The sequence below is a fragment of the Osmerus mordax genome, chromosome 21 (genome assembly GCF_038355195.1).
Source record: "Osmerus mordax isolate fOsmMor3 chromosome 21, fOsmMor3.pri, whole genome shotgun sequence".
In the NCBI taxonomy this organism is placed as follows: domain Eukaryota; kingdom Metazoa; phylum Chordata; class Actinopteri; order Osmeriformes; family Osmeridae; genus Osmerus; species Osmerus mordax.
In genome coordinates, this window is record NC_090070.1 from 4,635,019 (window position 1) to 4,653,874 (window position 18,856).

At 40.2% G+C, this 18,856-nt stretch overlaps 2 protein-coding genes across 3 annotated transcripts in view; both read right to left on the reverse strand.

Moving 5' to 3' along the window:
• LOC136965306 (son of sevenless homolog 1-like) overlaps positions 1 to 6,583 on the reverse strand; it is a 35,610-nt gene extending 29,027 nt beyond the window's left edge. The window contains exon 1 of the mRNA XM_067259405.1: positions 5,620 to 6,583. Coding sequence (XP_067115506.1) covers positions 5,620 to 5,706 — 87 coding nt within the window. The 5' untranslated portion in view covers positions 5,707 to 6,583. The remainder of the gene's footprint in view (positions 1 to 5,619) is intronic.
• Positions 6,584 to 8,126: 1,543 nt separating this feature from the next.
• The window catches only part of map4k3a (mitogen-activated protein kinase kinase kinase kinase 3a), a 74,592-nt gene continuing 63,862 nt past the window's right edge, over positions 8,127 to 18,856 (reverse strand). For both annotated transcript variants that reach the window (XM_067258806.1, XM_067258805.1), the window contains 11 exons: positions 18,727 to 18,806; positions 18,433 to 18,493; positions 18,022 to 18,139; positions 17,847 to 17,905; positions 17,149 to 17,252; positions 14,925 to 15,096; positions 14,417 to 14,485; positions 11,099 to 11,191; positions 10,890 to 10,960; positions 10,648 to 10,703; positions 8,127 to 9,958 (listed from right to left, as the gene is read on the reverse strand). In XM_067258806.1, coding sequence (XP_067114907.1) covers positions 9,871 to 9,958; positions 10,648 to 10,703; positions 10,890 to 10,960; positions 11,099 to 11,191; positions 14,417 to 14,485; positions 14,925 to 15,096; positions 17,149 to 17,252; positions 17,847 to 17,905; positions 18,022 to 18,139; positions 18,433 to 18,493; positions 18,727 to 18,806 — 971 coding nt within the window. In that variant the 3' untranslated portion in view covers positions 8,127 to 9,870. The remainder of the gene's footprint in view (positions 9,959 to 10,647; positions 10,704 to 10,889; positions 10,961 to 11,098; positions 11,192 to 14,416; positions 14,486 to 14,924; positions 15,097 to 17,148; positions 17,253 to 17,846; positions 17,906 to 18,021; positions 18,140 to 18,432; positions 18,494 to 18,726; positions 18,807 to 18,856) is intronic.

Consider the following 18,856-nt stretch of genomic DNA (forward strand, 5'->3'; position numbering starts at 1 on the left):
AGAAACAGAAGAAGGGGAGGAGTGGGCAGGCCATCAACTTGACACGACAAAAGACTTTAGAACGTAGGGCTAAGTTGTTGGCCACCTGCCTCAAAAAAATTCAGTTAACTTTTATAGACTAAATATAAAGTGACAGATGTTAAAACCTGATTCCACACATTGTGCCTTTTTTGTACTCAAAAACTTGAAGATATATGCTTGAGGTTTCAAGGAGGCCGTCTATGCATTACAGCTGCTTGAAGCATGGCCTAGAGTTTCCACCAAAAAGATTTAAGCGTAATCTTCTCAGACTTCAAAATGATAGAAATCCCAAGAGAAAATTTTCTATCGAATCATATACAAGTTGTTGTAGTTGGGCCATAAAACCTCATTATATTCTGGTGACACACGAGGCTACTGCCAAGGGAATCTTCAATCCAAAGTGCCTGCGTCAAGAACATCAAGTCATCCAGCACCCCCACACACACAGGCTACCTACCCTTTTCATTATGCTACTGAATAGCATCCAAAGGTATACAGCCATTGAGGGCATATAGACCACATACACATATGCCAAGGTCTTGCAGTAAGGTCCTGAGCTTGAGTTGAGTATGAGATTCAGACAGACATGAAAGCAACGCTTAGTTACACATTTTGTCTAGACAAAAAATACATGATAGCTGGTATTTATCTCCACAGACTTGTAAAGAACTGTATAAATTGGTGCCATTGATGTCTTGCTAAATCAGAACTTGCTGACTTAATTTGGTCATGTGGTATGGAAATGTAGTCCATGTTTGTATGGAAAATGCCTAAATGTGAGGTAAAAAAAATAAAATAAAAATAAATAAAAAACATCTGACAGAACTTAATGGAAAAAATGCACACCTAATTAGGTTTCCATGGTTCTGAGCAATGTCTGAGCAGTACGATGTTTCAACTGAATTCAGGAGCATGGCACACTCCAATATTTCAGTGCCTGAGGTTAATTTCAAGTTAAAACGTGTTGCTATCTTTATTATAAAATGTGCCTGTTGATGTGCTTTTATTCAGTGGTTTGGGAGTCGTTGATCTTTGTTGGAAAAAATGAGTGAATAGTTATTACGGATCGTCTTGCAATGAAGCTAACTTTTGGTCTGTAGCGTTCAATAAGATGTGGGGTTAAAAGAGCAAATAATGACTGACAAAGAACGACATTCACATTCTTCTTCAAAATCTGCTACTAGCCTGGTCCTAACCAGACTCTTGTACATTACATTTGTACAGAGAGTCTGGCCTCGCTCCATTGACAAGCGTTGACTTCCTTGTAGGCGGGTACTCTGTTGAAGTTTAAAACTATTGTATCTGCCCAGAGCCACTCTGATCTGCCATAACCAATCGCTAGCGTTCGCCTTAGCCAATTCCTTCACCACTACAGTGTAACAGAGCTAGCTGCCGTAGCTGGAAAATCAAACTGTTCCCGAACCCTGTGGGGAGGAGGGCCACAACATCATGGCCACCAACAAAACTCAGCAAAACTTGTTCTTGCTCCGGCTTTAGCTGTTGGATATTCGGCAGCGTTGCCACAACGGACCGAATGGCTTTGCTCGCATCTGTCTCCGCCGCCATTACGGAACTACAAGACAAACTAGCGCACGACATCATCATCGTTCTCAGCCACTCCCTCTGTTCGCTGATTCGCCGGTAGAAAATCAACCTCAAAAATCTGACTTATGTACCTCATGGCCAGACCTATGTACAGAAGCAAAAATAAAATTGAGCGGAAGTACGTAGTAGGGCAGAGCCAGGCTAATCTGCTACTGCATCTAAGGCAGATTCTTTTTAAGAGGAATGTTTGTGAATCCTGGTTCTTCCCTCTCAAATTTTTTTTATTAACAATAGAATAGCGAATGAGTCTATAATGTGTGCCACAGGCCTCAATTAAAGCCATCCATCACACCCAGGTCACCAACCATTGGCTGCGTGAGGCAAACACGAGCAGAACCAAGCTTGTGCAGAAGTCATTTCTGAAAACATCTAAATTATACAGTGTATCCCATGCGTAACTACAGGGAAATGCATGTATCCTCTACTAAAGGTCACCTCGTATGGCGCTATCTGATGCACAAGTACACATGATATCATGTTGATCTGCTGTCCCCTTCCAGAGGCCATTTCAAGTCAGCGCAAACGTCTAGAGGTGCAGGGTTGCGGTGCAAGGCGTGCACAGAACAGAATAGAACTGGGCAGGAGATGTCCGTCCCAAGTCAGGTTGGGTGTGGTGGTATCGAGCCCTGGTTAGTGCATGCTAGACTAACCCAAAACTATGCCAGGAATTCCATTCCCAGGAACCCTAGCCAGTGCAGGCCTGCAAGGCATGACATGCAAATAGGTTAGGCTATAAAAACAGCTTGGCCTAACAGTTTTTCTTTTCAATTTTTATGAAGTTGTGTTGAAAAAGTTACAACCATGACAACCTTGAATTTATGCTGCACTCGCTATGCACTGTCTGTACGTCACTTTGGATATACAGGTCTGCTAAATGAAACCAAAAGTAGCTGTGGAATTTCTATCATCACATCTTTTAAGGGTCTTTATGGTTAAATTAGGTAGGTGTTTTTCAGGCTATGAATGAACGAACAATGAATTTGTTCGTTCAGACAGAAGTTATTAGGAACCAATTATTATTTGTCACAACATTCCAATTAATACTTCAGGATAAATCTTGACAGCGCAGATGACTTCAGCAACATGGCGCTAACTCAGTGGGGGATGTAGCCTACTCTATGAGGGAAGAATAGGGGAGCTTGTTCTTGCAAAATGCTTCTTGGCAAACCATTATGCAAAGCCCCCACCAGTCTTTGGGCAGAGCAAGGAACGTTGGCATCCTTTTCTCTGCAAGGCTTGCCAAAATGTCTTCTGCCATGAAACAACCATTGTGGTTGTAAAAATGCACCGGTACAACAAAATCCCATTTATCCACTTCATTCCAGAAGAAATGCTTCTGCTCTGAAGCACAGGTTGTCTCTTCAGTTCCCTGTGCCAGCACATTCCAGCCAAATGTAACTGTTTTTTTTTTTTTGTGCTGGCAGACCAATGCCAAAATCAATAGGGTGAACTGAGGGCGTGTCCGATCCAGGCGACTATGCGGAGCGTGGAGAAGCCGTCTCTGCCGTGGGGTGTTTGAAGTCTTCCAAAAAAGAGCTCCGAGGCTTGTTGACACAGCTTGAGCAAGGAAAAGAAACACTTGAGGAGATCCAAGGGGGGTGAAGAATAAAGAGAGTTAAAAGCTTGTTGTAAAATGGCCTAGAACCACGAGGACTGGAACTTTCTTTTTTGTTCTGCTTGCCTTTTCTGGCTTTTTCTGATATTTGCACACCATGGCATTCTTTCCATTCCTGTGGAGTGGCATTTCAGAGGCATCATGGCACTTTAGCATTGGCAGCGCTCTGCCAGTCTACACACAGCAGGAATGCAGGGGCCTTGCCCCCTTGCTGGAATTCCACGTGCCTGACAGTGGGGATTCACGCAAACACTTTTTATTTTTGCATTTCTTTTTCTGTCACAAACAAGGCCATTTCAAAATGTGTGGTTAAGAATGGTGGTTACTGTTGCCATGTCATTTTCAAATCATTAGGACAGTTCTCGAAAAGATAACACTGTGGCATGAGTGTCACATTTGATAACACTGAATGTAAAACTAATAGTTTGATTAGAAACATTGCTCAGCGCTCCACTGTAAACTCAATAGGTTATTTATGTGATGCTAACTAGTAGACTGTTGGAATTGATATGCTGCACATGAATGCCTAGATTGGATATTCTTAATTCAGGAACAACAGTTTACCTAGAGTGAATGGAAAGAGACTTTTTGCATTTGGGATGAGCAAAATTAGGCCAAATAGTTACAAAATCAGTAGCAGCTTGATTTGAGTTTCTTTGCTGAGGGACACTACTCATTCCTGTATTTTCACAAAGCATAGGCTAGTGTAATACCATTTTAGGTCATACAATTAACCATCATGTCAATAGCAGAAAATAACTTGTGTTAAGATAATATGACCATCTACTGCTACGCACGCACGCACGCACGCACACACACACACACAATCTACTTTTATTTCCTGCGGGGTGTGTTGATGCAAATTACATAGCCTAACTGCTTATTATGATAATCTGTGGTCATTTTGTATCTGTTGTCTTTATTATTGAGGTAGTTGTATTCTGTTTGGTTTACTTCAATGATGTCAAATAGTTTATCAGCAAAGAGCCAATAGACCTACCCAACTGACCTTTCTGCCTCACCCACTACATGTTGCAAACTGACTTTATGAGTGAGAAAACATTTATAAGAGGATTTTCAAATGAAAAAACAAAAAGACGTATTGCTTAAATAGCATTCACGAAAAAATATTTCTACTGTTGTTTTGTTATTTTTCGATTTCGATGCAGTTTATAGCACAAGCCTCACCACCACCAGAAAAATGTAAAATCAGGTTATAAACCGCAGCTTTATTTCGGTAGAAAAATACGGTAGGTGTGTGTGTATCACCATGTAAGCCCACTTTGCACATGATATCTGAAGCCACACCAAAGCCTAGTTTGGTCTCATGAATAACCAGTACTGGCTGTCTGAATCACCCAACATGGCCACCATTTGCCATACCTTTCTTGATGGGGCTAAATATTCTGCCTGACTCAGAATAAGGCACAAAAAAAGAAAAGAAAAAAAAGCTGAGTCAATCTTAATGGGCTTGCACCCAAGCCTGTTATGTGTCAAACTGTCTGTTGCAATTCACAGTAACACTGCAAGATTTTAAGCGGGTGGTTTTGTAAATTACTGTGTTTAGTTGGGGATTCATGGCTGACTGTAAAAGCATTACCGGAGATTCAAATGTGAATAATCCAATTCTACGTTTGCCACCACGCTATACAGAATCCCACAGAAAAGTCCACAGTCAACACTATCCTGAGGACTCTGCTGACATGATATACAAGTGGAATAATGTTGACAAATCTTCTCTGGTCATGTTAGGATACACTGTGTTTGGAAGCCTACACTTGTCAACGCGCTGCAGGTTTCACTGTGCCTGTTGAGCATAGTTCTTCAATCCCTGTTGCTACGCACCCCGTCTCAAAGAGAGTGCAGCACTGTTTGGGAGGGACATTCTGTGAGTGTGACAGCGTCCTCCCCCACATAAGCTGCCAGGCATGTCACACACAAGCTGATTCTGTGGACAAGACGTGCAGTGAGTGAAGGTGGTTTTGTGATATGCTACCAACTGGACATTTAACGAAAGGAGTCTTCAAGTAAATGTTTGAATTGAAAAAGTCTAGCGTATTGTGTATGTCGAGACAGTGAAGACCTGCCCCCGAATCGACTAATCTGGTGCTGTCAAGATTCAACACTGACTGGTGTTGAATACAAATGTTGGTTGTAACTAAGCAAACGACAGGGTATTGCTGTAACGTTAGTTGTGTTCTGACACCTTGCAATCACTGTGTTAGTTATATTCCAATTATAGGTCGTTTACACTGGCAGTATGTTGCAAGGTATGCCATCATCCACAAATGAAGCAAGAACACCTCAGTAGAACCACTTCAGTTGTCTGCAATTGTGTGCTGCAAACTTTACATAAGTATGTGCTCCATTACCCTTACCTTGTTTAGGGAGGGTACCAAGAGTCCCCGCCATTTCGGTGCGTTCTCCTCGCTGAAAAAGTCGTACTGAACCTGGGCCGCTTGCATGACTTCAGCCGCCCGTAGTCGTGCGCTATCTCGGAGCCAGCGGGCGAGGTGTCTTCGCGGCCACTTTTTACATTAAAACAGTGTGTGTTGAGGCCCGTGGTCTGTATTGAGAGGTGCAATATTCTGTGCGCCCCGCAGCCTCAGAATATTCACCCAAGAATGAGCATTCCTCTACCAAAACTGTTGGCAATCCGACCATTGCATCGGCAGACAGATGTTGATAGCCGTGTCCAGCTGCAATGGCTAGGCAGCTAGCTTGCTAACACAAGCTAGCTAGTATGGCAGACAGCTAAACTTGCTGTATGGTTGCACTGACAACGTCAACATTGACAGGGCAAAACGGTACCAATATAGCAAGCATATGTTGACAAGAACAGTTCATTTCAAACTTCATTTCGCACGTCAATGAGTCGTGATCGACGATAGACAGCGAACCAGCATGCTATGTTGTTAGCTAGGTAGCAGGCTAACTAGCTAGCCACTGTTGTCGATCGATCCGAATCGGAAGATGTTTGGACGTAATGATGGACTAGCTAGCAATCTTTAGCCATAGATTTATTATTGAGAGCTAATATCCAAGTTGAGTTGGATAGCCTAACATCGTGGGAAATGTGATAGTCCTTTTCAGACAGATTAATCATTCTCTACTAGCATGGTCGACGTTTGGGGTAAAAACCCCTCTTCGGTGCATAATCGCCCATTTTCACAGAATCTTCGGAAGGGTGGCTAACCTTGTTATCCTCCATGAATGTACCATGTCCAAGACGATATCTTCAAGATCGTCAGTCGCTTCGTAAGAAATCTACATCAAAAAACAAATCCCACGTACACATCCACTCAATGTCCAGTAGCCACTATTGAAAACGATTTATTTGGACGATTGTTATGACTCGGGTGCAGTTGTTGGTGAATAAATAGCGCATGCGCAATTATGCTGACATGACGTGCTAGGGGGCTTGTTCTCGGTTGTCAATGTCTGCCAAAACGCACAGATCTTAAAACAACCAGTATAAGCTGACAAGAGGTTCTAATGATCGAAACAGCTTAATTATCCGAACAAACTCAGCGGTGGGGTGACGTAAACGATGTGTGTGTGTGAAGTGAAAGTTTTGCGCTCTGTTGACAAAGTCGCAAACTCGACCAACAGATTGCAGGGTCACTCGGCATAAACACTAGGGGATGAAAGAGTAGAGAAGCATGCTACATTACCAAAAACTTCCCGTCATTGGTTAAAACTAGAGCACAGTGCCAGTGATGCAGTCGATGAGACGTCAGTAAAACCCACAAATTCAGATTCCATAAGTATAGATAGTGCATAGTGCCCGTAATAAAATTGGTGCCACACACACACACAGATTCCTGGAATTATAGACAGGGCACAGTGACCGCGATGATGTCGGTGATTTCTAGAATTATAAATAGATAGTGGTGGTGATGACATTTCTTCTCAGTGTTTTTGGTACCTATATTTCTCATATCACAATTGAAATTCTCTGTCATCTCTGAAGTAGGCTACTTGTTCAACTTCCACATCTAGTCAAATAGCTAATGCCTACATTCATGCAAATGATTAGCCTTTTATTTGTCTGCTGTTTCCTACGTTATAAATTGCTTAGCCTATGTTATGTTGATCAGAAATTACTGTATTGGTTATCTTTTAAATTGTCTTACCAGCATAAACATCTAAACATTTAGTTCATAACAGAATTCATTACATGCACAATGGTTGAGCCAGTTGTCATAATTGTAGGCCTAATTCACCATACTGCGTAGGCTACATTTGCAATGTGCTGGCAGTTTTTACATCAGTCAACACATTAATTTATGTAACAATTTACTGAAAGTTTATCCACTTTATATTGTCGTTCTGTTCGCTAGCCAGCCCCTTTGAAAGTAGCTGATTATAGGTTGTAAAAGCGAATTTGCTTCTAAATAACGAAACAGAATTTCCACATTTCCTTTACTACGCTTAGTTTCATTTAATTGCAAATGCCTTTGTTAATTGCATTAGCTCAATTGCGGAAGCCTATATACTGCACTCCGTGGATTATCGAAAGTACACCTTTAACTTTAATATTTTAAAATAGGCTATTAACTTTGCGGAGTGCCCGGTTCTCGAGATGTTCGTAGGAATCTCGCTGCAGACCAGAGGACCAATAAAAGTGAAGTGGCTGGGACGCAAAGAAAGCAAGCAAGCCAAACAGCAGCAAATATTGTTCATTATTTGATGTCGAAATGCTTATCCAAAAAACGTCAATCGTGACACTGCACGCCGTTGGGTTATAAAGAGGACACATGCAGAATATGAACTTGTGCCCGGATCTTGAGCTGATCGTGGGAAATTAAACCCATTCTAATTTGTACACACACAACGCATTATTAGAAAGATGGTTATTGCAAGGCTGGAGGCTCAGTAGTTTGTAAACCAAAATTTTTATTGTACATTATTTACAATGAATCAATATGGAAACAGACAATGAAAATACCTACATTATGGTCATTTGGGGGGAAAAGGAACAATAAACTGTAAAAATGAATTTGGCCAAAAGTATTCCCACCTTGTTTCCAGCATGAAACGTAACAGAAAAACATTAACAGTAAGTGGCACATGAACTATGGCAAATATTCAACCCGGAACACCTCAATATGATAAAACATAAGTTGTGTTTTTCATACGTGTAACTGATTTGTAATTGTATTTTGTGTAACAGGTTGGTATTATCTCTAAAACATGTAGTGTATTCTATTGCTTCGATTTCACATAACAGGTTATGTTTCTGTTTCTAGCAATATGTCAAATGTAATGCAGCCTATGCACTCCTGCATGATGCTTTTATTAGTATAATTTACTTATAGCCTAAATGTACTGTATGGATACATACCCTGTTTATTAAGCTACTACGTGCAGATTTTATAGCCAGTGCATGTCTGAGCAAGGGGAATATAAATCATACAAGATCTGAAATAAAAACAGCGTAAAAAGCAAATAACATATCTCTATATGGCTTAATTTAAAGAAGGTGGTTCAACATAAAACAAATAAAAACAAATAAATGCATCTGATGAATGATGGACCAACAGTTTGCACTTTGTGGTCCAAACTACTTTTGTTGGTTTGAATGACTCAAAAAAGCCCTTTGAGGCAGTACCCCGCAAACCTTAGGCAGCAGTTTTTGACAAATGTCAAGCAAGGGCACAGCTGTACAACATATGCTAGAATATCTACAGTACATGGTCAGTGTACAGCCTAAATATTCTATTTACATTAAATACATACACTTCTGTCAAGCACTTAGTGGGTGATGTAACATGCTATTCTTAGGATAGAGGTGCGTGTGTGTGGGGGGACGACGACAACGTTTGCAGTAAATTCTAGGTCTGTAAGTCTGGAAATCCACACTGTCTCATTCTCCAAGCTCTGTTTCACTTCACTTCTCAGTCTAGCCATTCTCTTCTTTGAAACATTTCATCTCCATGATCGAATCACATCTTACTAAGCCTCATATTCCAGACATTGATCAAGATCTGAGAGCGTCTGGAAAATTGATATTAACCCATCAGAAGACAATCAAATCTGAAACATTGCATCTGTCTGTGTGGAATATTACGCAATCTATAGGGATCTGACTGTCTCTGAAAAAGACAAGTAGGCTAAATGGCACATGCTATCACTATACTTGGTTCACAGGTTGGTTATTGTAGTCACCTACAAAAAAAATAAAAAATTACAATAAAACAATTTGAGTCAAGGTCAACTCCTTTACTATGGAGTGTGGGGTCAGGAAATGTTTCAATAATTAATTAACATTAATTAACTTATCCACACATTCCATAAAGTTGCTCATATTGCTCTGCTCAAGTGTACACCTTTTTTTATTGCTTAGTAACTTTATTGCTATGTAAGGTTGAGTGGTTTTGTTCTTGCATTATAGATTGTTCCCAACACTGCCTTAAATGCTCAACCATATTACAAATTGATTTCAAAATTAAATCACAATGTAGTTTAACTACCGTCTAAACCAGTCCTGATTACTCTTCTACAACAGTAGCAACAGCATTACCTTGCAGAAAAAAGCAACTTCACGTGTAGTTAAAAAAAAGAAATCACTTCATATGGGGTTTGACTCCTGTCCTTGTTCCCATCCAAGTGTTGCACATTCCACTTCAGTAACTGTTCTCATGGCCCGCTAAGATATAGAGGTTGCTGTGTTCTGTGGGGTGGTCCGTAGGTCTGCTTTCCAGCACCACCACCCTGATAACACAAGATCAGATAAAGCTACTTATAGATGCAGTTTAGTTTCACAATGCAACAACAGAATCCATCATAAACCAATTCAATTGATGAAAGCATCAGTTGAGAAACTCATTTCTACGCTTATTCCTGTGCCTGAAAACAGGCACAGGAATAAAACAGACAGGCCGAGAAACAGCTTCTATCCCAGAGCTATGATAGCAATTAACAATGCACAAAACTGACCTGTATGCGTCTCTCTGTTGTGTAATATGTCTTGTGTTTTTACTTAAGATGAGTATTTATAGTGTAAATCTGTATAGTACAGTCTATATTTTTTGTTTTATACTTTTCAACTGCATTGAGTCTGAGAGCTGCTACCTAAACATTTTTGTACTTGTGCAATGACAAATAAAGATATTCTATTCTATTCTTTTATTCTGAAGGCACACTTCCACCAAATGACTTATTCTCAATATGCCTGCAGGCACTAAACAGGAGTTGAAGTGACTCACTTCCTCATTGTTCTTTTTCATCTAGAAAGCGTGGCATACTTGTTTTACAAGGGGTATAACCTTAATCACTTCGAGAAGTGCAACAAAATTGTGAAACAGTCAATTCAAAACTCAGTCAAAGACAGTTTTGGCATTGAAGCTATATAGCTTCTTTTGGCCAAAACAACTTTCTATTTATCTTCCAGATCACCTCACCTGTCTGATCCAAGAAGCCGGAACATTCTTGTGTTGTCTGAGATCTCTTGCGTAATCTGAGCGAGAGTGGAATATAGACAGGATTTGATTGTTAATGAACAAATTAATGTTAATAATAAACTGTTTCAAGGTAGAATAAAAGTGGTTTCATTTTCAGTAAAGGTGACCCCATTCCGGATTTTGCTCCTTTCTCAAGCGGATTCATATCGTAAGCATTCACAAAGTATCTCACAAGTCTTTACCTCATTGGATTTGAAGCTGCGCCCCTGCATACCATGCCTCCAAAATGCCAGAACACTGTCTTGAAGACAAACTATGAAAAGAACAAATGTTTATTAATTAAAATAATCTCACCACCTGTGCATGTGTGTTGGACGATATTAGCACTGTAGGTGTAAATAAAGGTAACAAGTGAAAATGAATTTCAACAACAGCGGTCAAGGATAATTACCTATTGCCTCAATCTGGAAATTAAACGTCAGTTCGGCTGAGAGTTTCCTGCTGGACTTCAACCTCCCCTGCAGATTCACAATCTTAATGCACCCTAAGGGTGGGAGGTGCAAATATTAATGTCAGGATAGGCAATCTTTGCAAACCTAGCAATTTTAGCTCACGTTTGAAAGTATTCAAACCAAAATGTCCCGCCCCCTCCCTTCAAAGCCACTCCCCCAAAACACATAAACATGCCTGACGACTGCCGGAGGTAGGTAGACAGACAGACAAACAGTGCTTGACATAAAAGATTTTGCTCACCAGCCACTGTGGCTAGTGGTTTTCCAAAGTTACTAGCCACTCAGCAATTTCATTAGCCACAATTGTTGTTGGGAAATTAAGTTTTATTTGATAAAGATGATTACGATTTCCTACAATTTACTTGAAGAACTAGTTTTATATTCCCTTCAAATGTAAATGACCATTGGAAACACCTAAATCAAGACTACATAAAATGTAGGCTATATGTACAGTCACCAAATCTTCAGCTCTTATAAGTGTGTAACGCTCCTTAACATATGCAACTGATTAAGACAAAGACAAAAAGAGTAGCTCATTGCATAACTGTAGCGAATCAGCCGTCTTCATCCGTTTTGTCGCAATGCTTTTCACATGGCCAACGGAAATTTCATGGTGCTTTATTGTTTCCACTTTGAAATTGCTTGTCCCAACTACAAAAGAGACCCTCTTAACCTTTTCACATTATGTTCTTGGCTGGATCATAAACCAGCCATTCTCGACTGGACCTCCACTTTTTGTTGAACAGTCTTTTCTTTTTCTGTGACTCTTCATTTTTGGTTTCAAGCATTTTTCTGTTTTGTTTATGCTCTCCGGGTTTTCCTACACCTGCTATGTGCCGCCACATCCTTGCCTTGCACTGAGAAGGGTCCTCAGGTTTTAAAGCGTGTGTTTGTGCGTCTATGTTGCTTATTAACGAATGTACGGAGGCCGAGACTGTTTAACACAGTGGGAAACGATACGTGCTGGTTGAAATGTGTGTCTGTCTCACGGTCAATGCGTGAGGCTTGAGCAGTGGCGGTTCTACACAGGGGCCTACAGGGGCCAGGGCCCCTGTAAAAATGTGCCCCCCCCTGAACTGACTGAATAATATATATATATATATATATATATATATATATATTATTATTTTTTTCAGGGGTCTATGCCCACATTTTGTAGCCTTGTCCTACTGTATTTAATTTCTCTTTTTTGATGGCCCCATTTCATTCTTTCAATTGAAACTCTTTATGTAGAAAATAAATGTTTGTATGATTTTAATGTAAATCTAAATATAGTATTTAATATTTAAATATAATTTGTTTCCGTTATTTAATGTGCCTCTGATTAAACACTGGCCCCACCTTGGCCCCCCGAGTAAAATTTGTCTAGAACCGCCACTGGGCTTGAGAACCCTGTTCAACTAGTTTGTTATTTTAGATGTGTTTTGAGAATACTACAATAAAAAAAATATATAGAGCGATATATAGAATTCCACCCACCAAAGTGGCTAGTAAGTAAGGCTGAACGATTTTGGAAAAAATGATAATTGCGATTATTTGTTACCAATATTGCATTTGCGATTATTTATTTTAATTTGTATGTTCTGTAATATTCAACAGAGACGGCCGAATAACTGTATAGTATGACCTTTCACAATATTATATTCAAAATAAACTTATGATGAAATTAGGTGATGCGTGACTTAATATGAATACACATTTTATTTACCTACTTGAATCACAGTAGTATATTGACTGATTTTTCCAGCCTTGTAAACATGTAATAATAACATAAAGCATTGTCAAATAAGCCTGGTGTAAACATTAATGTAAGAGTCAGTAACAAATCACAGAAAATCTGAAATATAAAAACAGTCTTTGTATTACGACACTCAGTATTTAAAGTCACTGTCATAAACATATGACATGTAAACATGTGACATGTGGATTGCGCTTTTTAAAAATGCGATTATTATATGAGTTATTATGAATAAATATAGATATATACTACTGATCTCCAGTCAGCAACATAAAGTTCAGAAACCTCTTTGAAAATGAATCAAATGTGCGTTGCACTTTCTTAACTAAAGCTAGCTAGCTACCGTTTTGGAAAAAAAACTTGTGTGGGCCGTCGGAAATATTTAGAACTCACGCATCTAAAGGTTAAATCTTAAAAGAAAAAGAAACACTGTCTGAACATTTCTGATCCAGTCAGTAGCCTAACAGAAACATAATGGCACTGACAGACATAGCGATCCTACTGTATGTGCATCACCGAGGGGCATCATATCGTTCGAGATGAACGCTGTTACTGCTTGAGTAATTTTGTGCATGAATATGGAGTTAGGCTTTGAAACATTTCGATCAGTGATCCTGTCGGGTGTTATTTGGCTTATTTGACACACTGGTGTTCAGCATTTTAGCTATGCATCGTACATGGCTTTGTGGTTTTTTTTAGGGCCGAATTAGGTTGTTGGTGTTGCCCCGTGAGGTAGCAACGTTAGCCAGGGAGGTTTTGCACCATACTTGACACTGTGCAGCATCTTTTTTAAAGGCAAAATTGTGTCTGTAGTGTCAGGTTCTGTTGAGCCTGAGGCCATCGTACAGGTGAAGGTAAAGTGTAACGTGCACCAAAGTAAAATCGCAGCCTTTGAGATTACAAAATCTCCTTTTGTCACATCGCGATATAATCGCAAATGAAATTAATCGTTTAGCCTTACTAGTAAGACTGACTGCTTTACCCGCCAAAGCCGAATTTTACCCGCTTTTGGCGGGTGCCAATGTCCCTGCAGACAAATAAGCCCGTCCAATCATTGCATTGGTTCTGAATGCCGACAAATCATTAGTGCCAGTCCAACCTTAACTATTGGTCGTGTACATTAGTCTTGTGACTCCAACAGATATCGGATTGATTACATTTTACTGTCAAACCTTTAGATTTATTGGTTGCTATCAGAATGTGAAGTTAATCTCAACAATATTGCCTACCCAGCCGTTAATTGTGTGTGAAACTGAAGCACAAAATGGGCACTGCGTTCAACATTACGGGATGGGGGGGGTTGTAACACATACAGAGCCATCCATAGACATGACATAACAACATAGCAGTTATTGGAATGCATGACAGTTCACATAAAGGGGTTACCCATGTGGGTGCGTGCGTTACACCCAGAACAACAGTTTCTGAATGCTTAATGCTGGGTAGAAAGTGCTGTGTAAGTCAAACGTCTTATCTGATATGAATTCTCTACATTGCATCTTGATTTAATGGAACTTACGATCCAGGCAGACCAAAATGGTGTCTCGTTCCAGCTGAGTCACGTGGATAACACAGGTCTGTGGATTGTCTAGAACAAACACAAAACTGCTTTTGAGTTACTGTACACTGTATGCCATTTCACTTTGTCATGATCACATCTTCTATTGTAGTGGAGGCCACACACCTCCCCATCCATGTTGTAATTACAAATATGATGATGATGTCCTTGTGGGAAAAAGTTTGTTTTTTCCATGCTTGAATGGTAACGCCATGACAGCATAGTTGACACTGTACCAATTAAGCTGCGTTGACAATTGCGTCACATTTTTCCAAAAGCCAAATGAACAATTTAATATTCATTTATAACATACTGTTTTCTGTATTGCTGTACCCGTTTTATAGAAGCATTTATTTTATTCCCATATATATTGCTGCATATGTTTGAGGGGTATTTTCAAGAAAGAATTAATTTCCTGGTATTTATAAAGAATCAAATGGACAGTATGATTTCCCCCTGTAAATCTTACCAGATTCATCAAACCAAGGAGAAGTGGAGTTCGGGTCCAGGGTTTCAAAACACACCACTTGGTTGAACTCTGCACCCTTGCTGACGCCCATACAGATGAGGGGGTACGGGTGCTCCGGCACCACCAACATCTCAAACACCTCAAGTGGGCAGGGCAGGTGGAATTCGATGTTCTGAGGGACATGGCAGCCTTTTAGCAACTTAGCATATACATTAGCATTCACATTGTAAGAGGAAGCTCTTGTTAGCATGCAAAGCTAATGTGTATCTGAAAAGGTTTCAATGCTCACGTCAAAAGTAGAGCCTGACCCTAGCACAGGCCTAGGCCAGATTTATCCAGCCCATTTAGATATATGTTTTAAACTGCGCTAAAAATTGGACACTATGAATACTACATAGGGTTTTATGTTGTTGCTAATGATAGGCAGCAATAACAATCCCAAACCAATGTAAGGAAGTGCAGTGTTAGCTTACAGTTGACTATACAGGAAAAACTCATTTCATACCAGGAAGAGGAAGCTAATTTTAGGGGTGGGGGAAAAAAACTATTCACATTTGAATCGCGATTCAGTCTTATAGCGAATCATATCGATTCACAAATGTAAACAATTTTTGGTGGGATTTTAAAAATCGTGAATCGATTTTTTTATCGATTCGTGACCCCAATAATCGAATCGTGAAGAAACATTCCCACCCCTAGCTAATTCATTCAGAAAGAGAGTATTCAAATTAGTGGACAGACTTTAAGAGGAAGTCAAATCAAATCAAATTTATTTGTATAGCCCTTTTTACACGCAAGCATGTCACAGAGGGCTTCACATATGCCCATAGAACTGCCCCTCAACCAACCTAAACCCTCAAGGAAGTGTATATGAATTTTAATCTGTCATGTCTACATGAAGTCATCTCTAAAACGTCCAACAGGCCGCCAGTGGTCTTCAACCGTGGTCCTCAGGGCCAACTGTCCTGCATGTTTTATATGTTTCCCTGCTCCAACACACGTGATTCAAATTAATCATTATGAAGCTCAGCAGAAGCCTGATAACAACCATTCATTTGAATCAGGTGTATAGGAGCATGGAAACATCTAAAACAGGGGTGGAGAACCTTTTTTCTGCCAAGGGCCATTTGGATATTTATAAAATCATTCGGGGGCCGTACAGAATTATCAACTGAAAAATGTGCCTGCTATATTTGGTCAAACATCTAATTAACTCACCCCTAATGTGATGGCTGGAACTGCTTCTCTTTGGTGAGGTTTGTGATGTTAGCTGGCACGGATGCAGCCTGCTTTGACTAGGGGTGCATCGAACATTTCTTGGGGGGTATCATGATTACGGAAAGGGATCGTATTATTTTTTATATTGCTACAATTTTTGAGACTGCTTATCGATCTGAGTGTTAATCAGGCGCGGAGCCATACGTTTTAAACATTCGGGGCTTAGCCCAAACCAACAACGTATTCTGGGTTTGATTTGCTAGAAAGGAATTCCACACTTAATGCGAGTGCGCAGAGGACAATTTTTTGGTACATTGGTACGCAACGCTGCGCGCCTCCACGGTCCTCTTCCACATATTAAAATAGTGCTGCTGCCAACGAATAATGCACCTAATAATATGGTTCCTGCAGTGCCATGGCGGGCCGGGCCAAATGATTTTGCGGACCGTATGGCCGGACGTTCCCCACCCCTGATCTAAAACATGCAGGACAGTGGGCCCTGAGGACCAGGGTTGAAGACCACTGCAATAGGCAACACAGACACTACAGGACACAAGGGGGAAAATTGTTATTTTTCAGTTATGTAATGACTAAATTAAATTGCTTTCAGTCTAAATTATTTTGGCTTTGTTGTGGGAAGCCTTTATCAACAAAAAACAACTATGACTATGCTCACCTTCACCCACTACTGAGATAACATCCACCCTGTCCTCTACAACCTCCACTGGTTCCTGGTTAAATACAGGAGTCACCTTGAAATACTTCTTACCACCTACAATAGCCTGGCCCCTCCCTACCTCTCTGACTTCGTCCTTCACCACACCCCTACCTCAGGCCTGCTACCGCACTAAAACCCACCAGGACAAACCTACTTGAACTGTACTGGGTAAAACTTTGTTTATTGGAGTGAAATGAGTACAAACCTTGTTGATGTAAAATACTGGGAGCAAATATGATCTTAGCAACACTTGCTTGCTATATAACTTATGGATGGGTTGGGAGTTACCTTGACAAGCATGAACTTCTGCATGGGCTCCACCCACTCCAAAAGGACCACACTTGACTGAAATGCTCCACACAAGTACTTATGGCCCGTGTAGGGATTCCTCACTGGGGGTGAAGAACAAGTATAATTAGACATTGTGAGACATTATCAATCCTTTTGAAACAGCACCTTCCTTTTTGTAATGATTATCAATGAAAAGTCTCAATAATAGGTTGTCCTCTGCCAAAAAGGCTACCACCTGGATATTGGTTTTGCAAGCGAAGCTTTTTGTGCCATGTCATTCTTACAAAAAAGGCTGATAGACTGACTATTGCTGAAAGTACAATTATAATGGCCTATTTACATTTACATTTACATTTAGTCATTTAGCAGACGCTCTTATCCAGAGCGACTTACAGTAAGTACAGGGACATTCCCCCGAGGCAAGTAGGGTGAAGTGCCTTTCCCAAGGACACAACGTCAGTTGGCTTGACCGGGAATCGAACTGGCAACCTTTGGATTACTAGCCCGATTCCCTCACCGCTCAGCCACCTGACTCCCCGGCCTATAAGTACTTTGCACATTTAAGGAGTCCCAAAATGTATAAAAAAAACTGTTGCGAGTTTTTTAAAGGGTTGAACTTCCTGACAGGCAAATGGAGACCAAAGGCAGAGACCAAAAACATGAGCAGGAGAGATGGGAGATTATGTCTTACTTACCAACACAACATTTTTGACACCCTTTAGTGTCAGGAATCTTATTGGAGATGGAAAACTTCCTAAAATCAAGTTTTCACAGACAGTGGCTCACTTCAGTTGTATTTTAGAGAGTAACACAAAGAAAAAGATACTTATTTGAACAGGAAATTTTCAAAGGACTCTGACATCTTTTTACCTTGGAATGATTTTATCAGGGAGCCTGTGCGTAGGAATGGCCACAGGTAGCTTCTGCATCTGCCGAGCATGCTCAAACAGACCTGCCAGGTTGTGGCAGTACAGCTGGGAGGCTTTTCCTGAGAAATTATTCAGGGATGAAAAACTGTATATTCCTGGTAGGTAAATATTGTAAGTCTTTACAGGAATATCAGTCATAATTCACAGGAAAGTTCGACTCTAAGCGTGCATGGACACATTTGAGCTATCAACTTCTGTATATTCTTTATGATAACTGGCTTCTAGTAGCTTCAACTGTGACAGTTAGTGCACAGGATATGTTATGTCTTGGTGACACTAACTGGAATAATAGTAATAAAGTAGTAAATAATTTATGAGTGAATAAAATGACTATAATGTTGTGCACCCTTACCAGATATGGAGAGTAAACTATTACTCATGACGTAAACCCACGTACACCTTCGGGGAAACAGCTAAGGAAAATAAAAGTTTATATACAGGTATTTAATAAAAATGGATACAAGTTCAGTGGTGCACATCAACATAGTTAATTGTTCTCGGTCTGAATACAAACCTCCTTTCTAATTATATCGTATTTCCTAGGCTAAATCCTCTTCTAAATTGTGCCATATGGGTATGTATAATGTCAGAGATTTAACAAATACTACCGCATTAAACACACATTTACAAAGGGAAGATTGCGTACCTGCTCCATACAATTTTCATGCAGCTCATTCAGATTTAACGTGTAAATGCCCTCTTCTGCTCCAAATATGAGATACTGGTCTGAAACAGGCAAATAAAAGACAAATAATACAAACATTTCACTTTGTCAA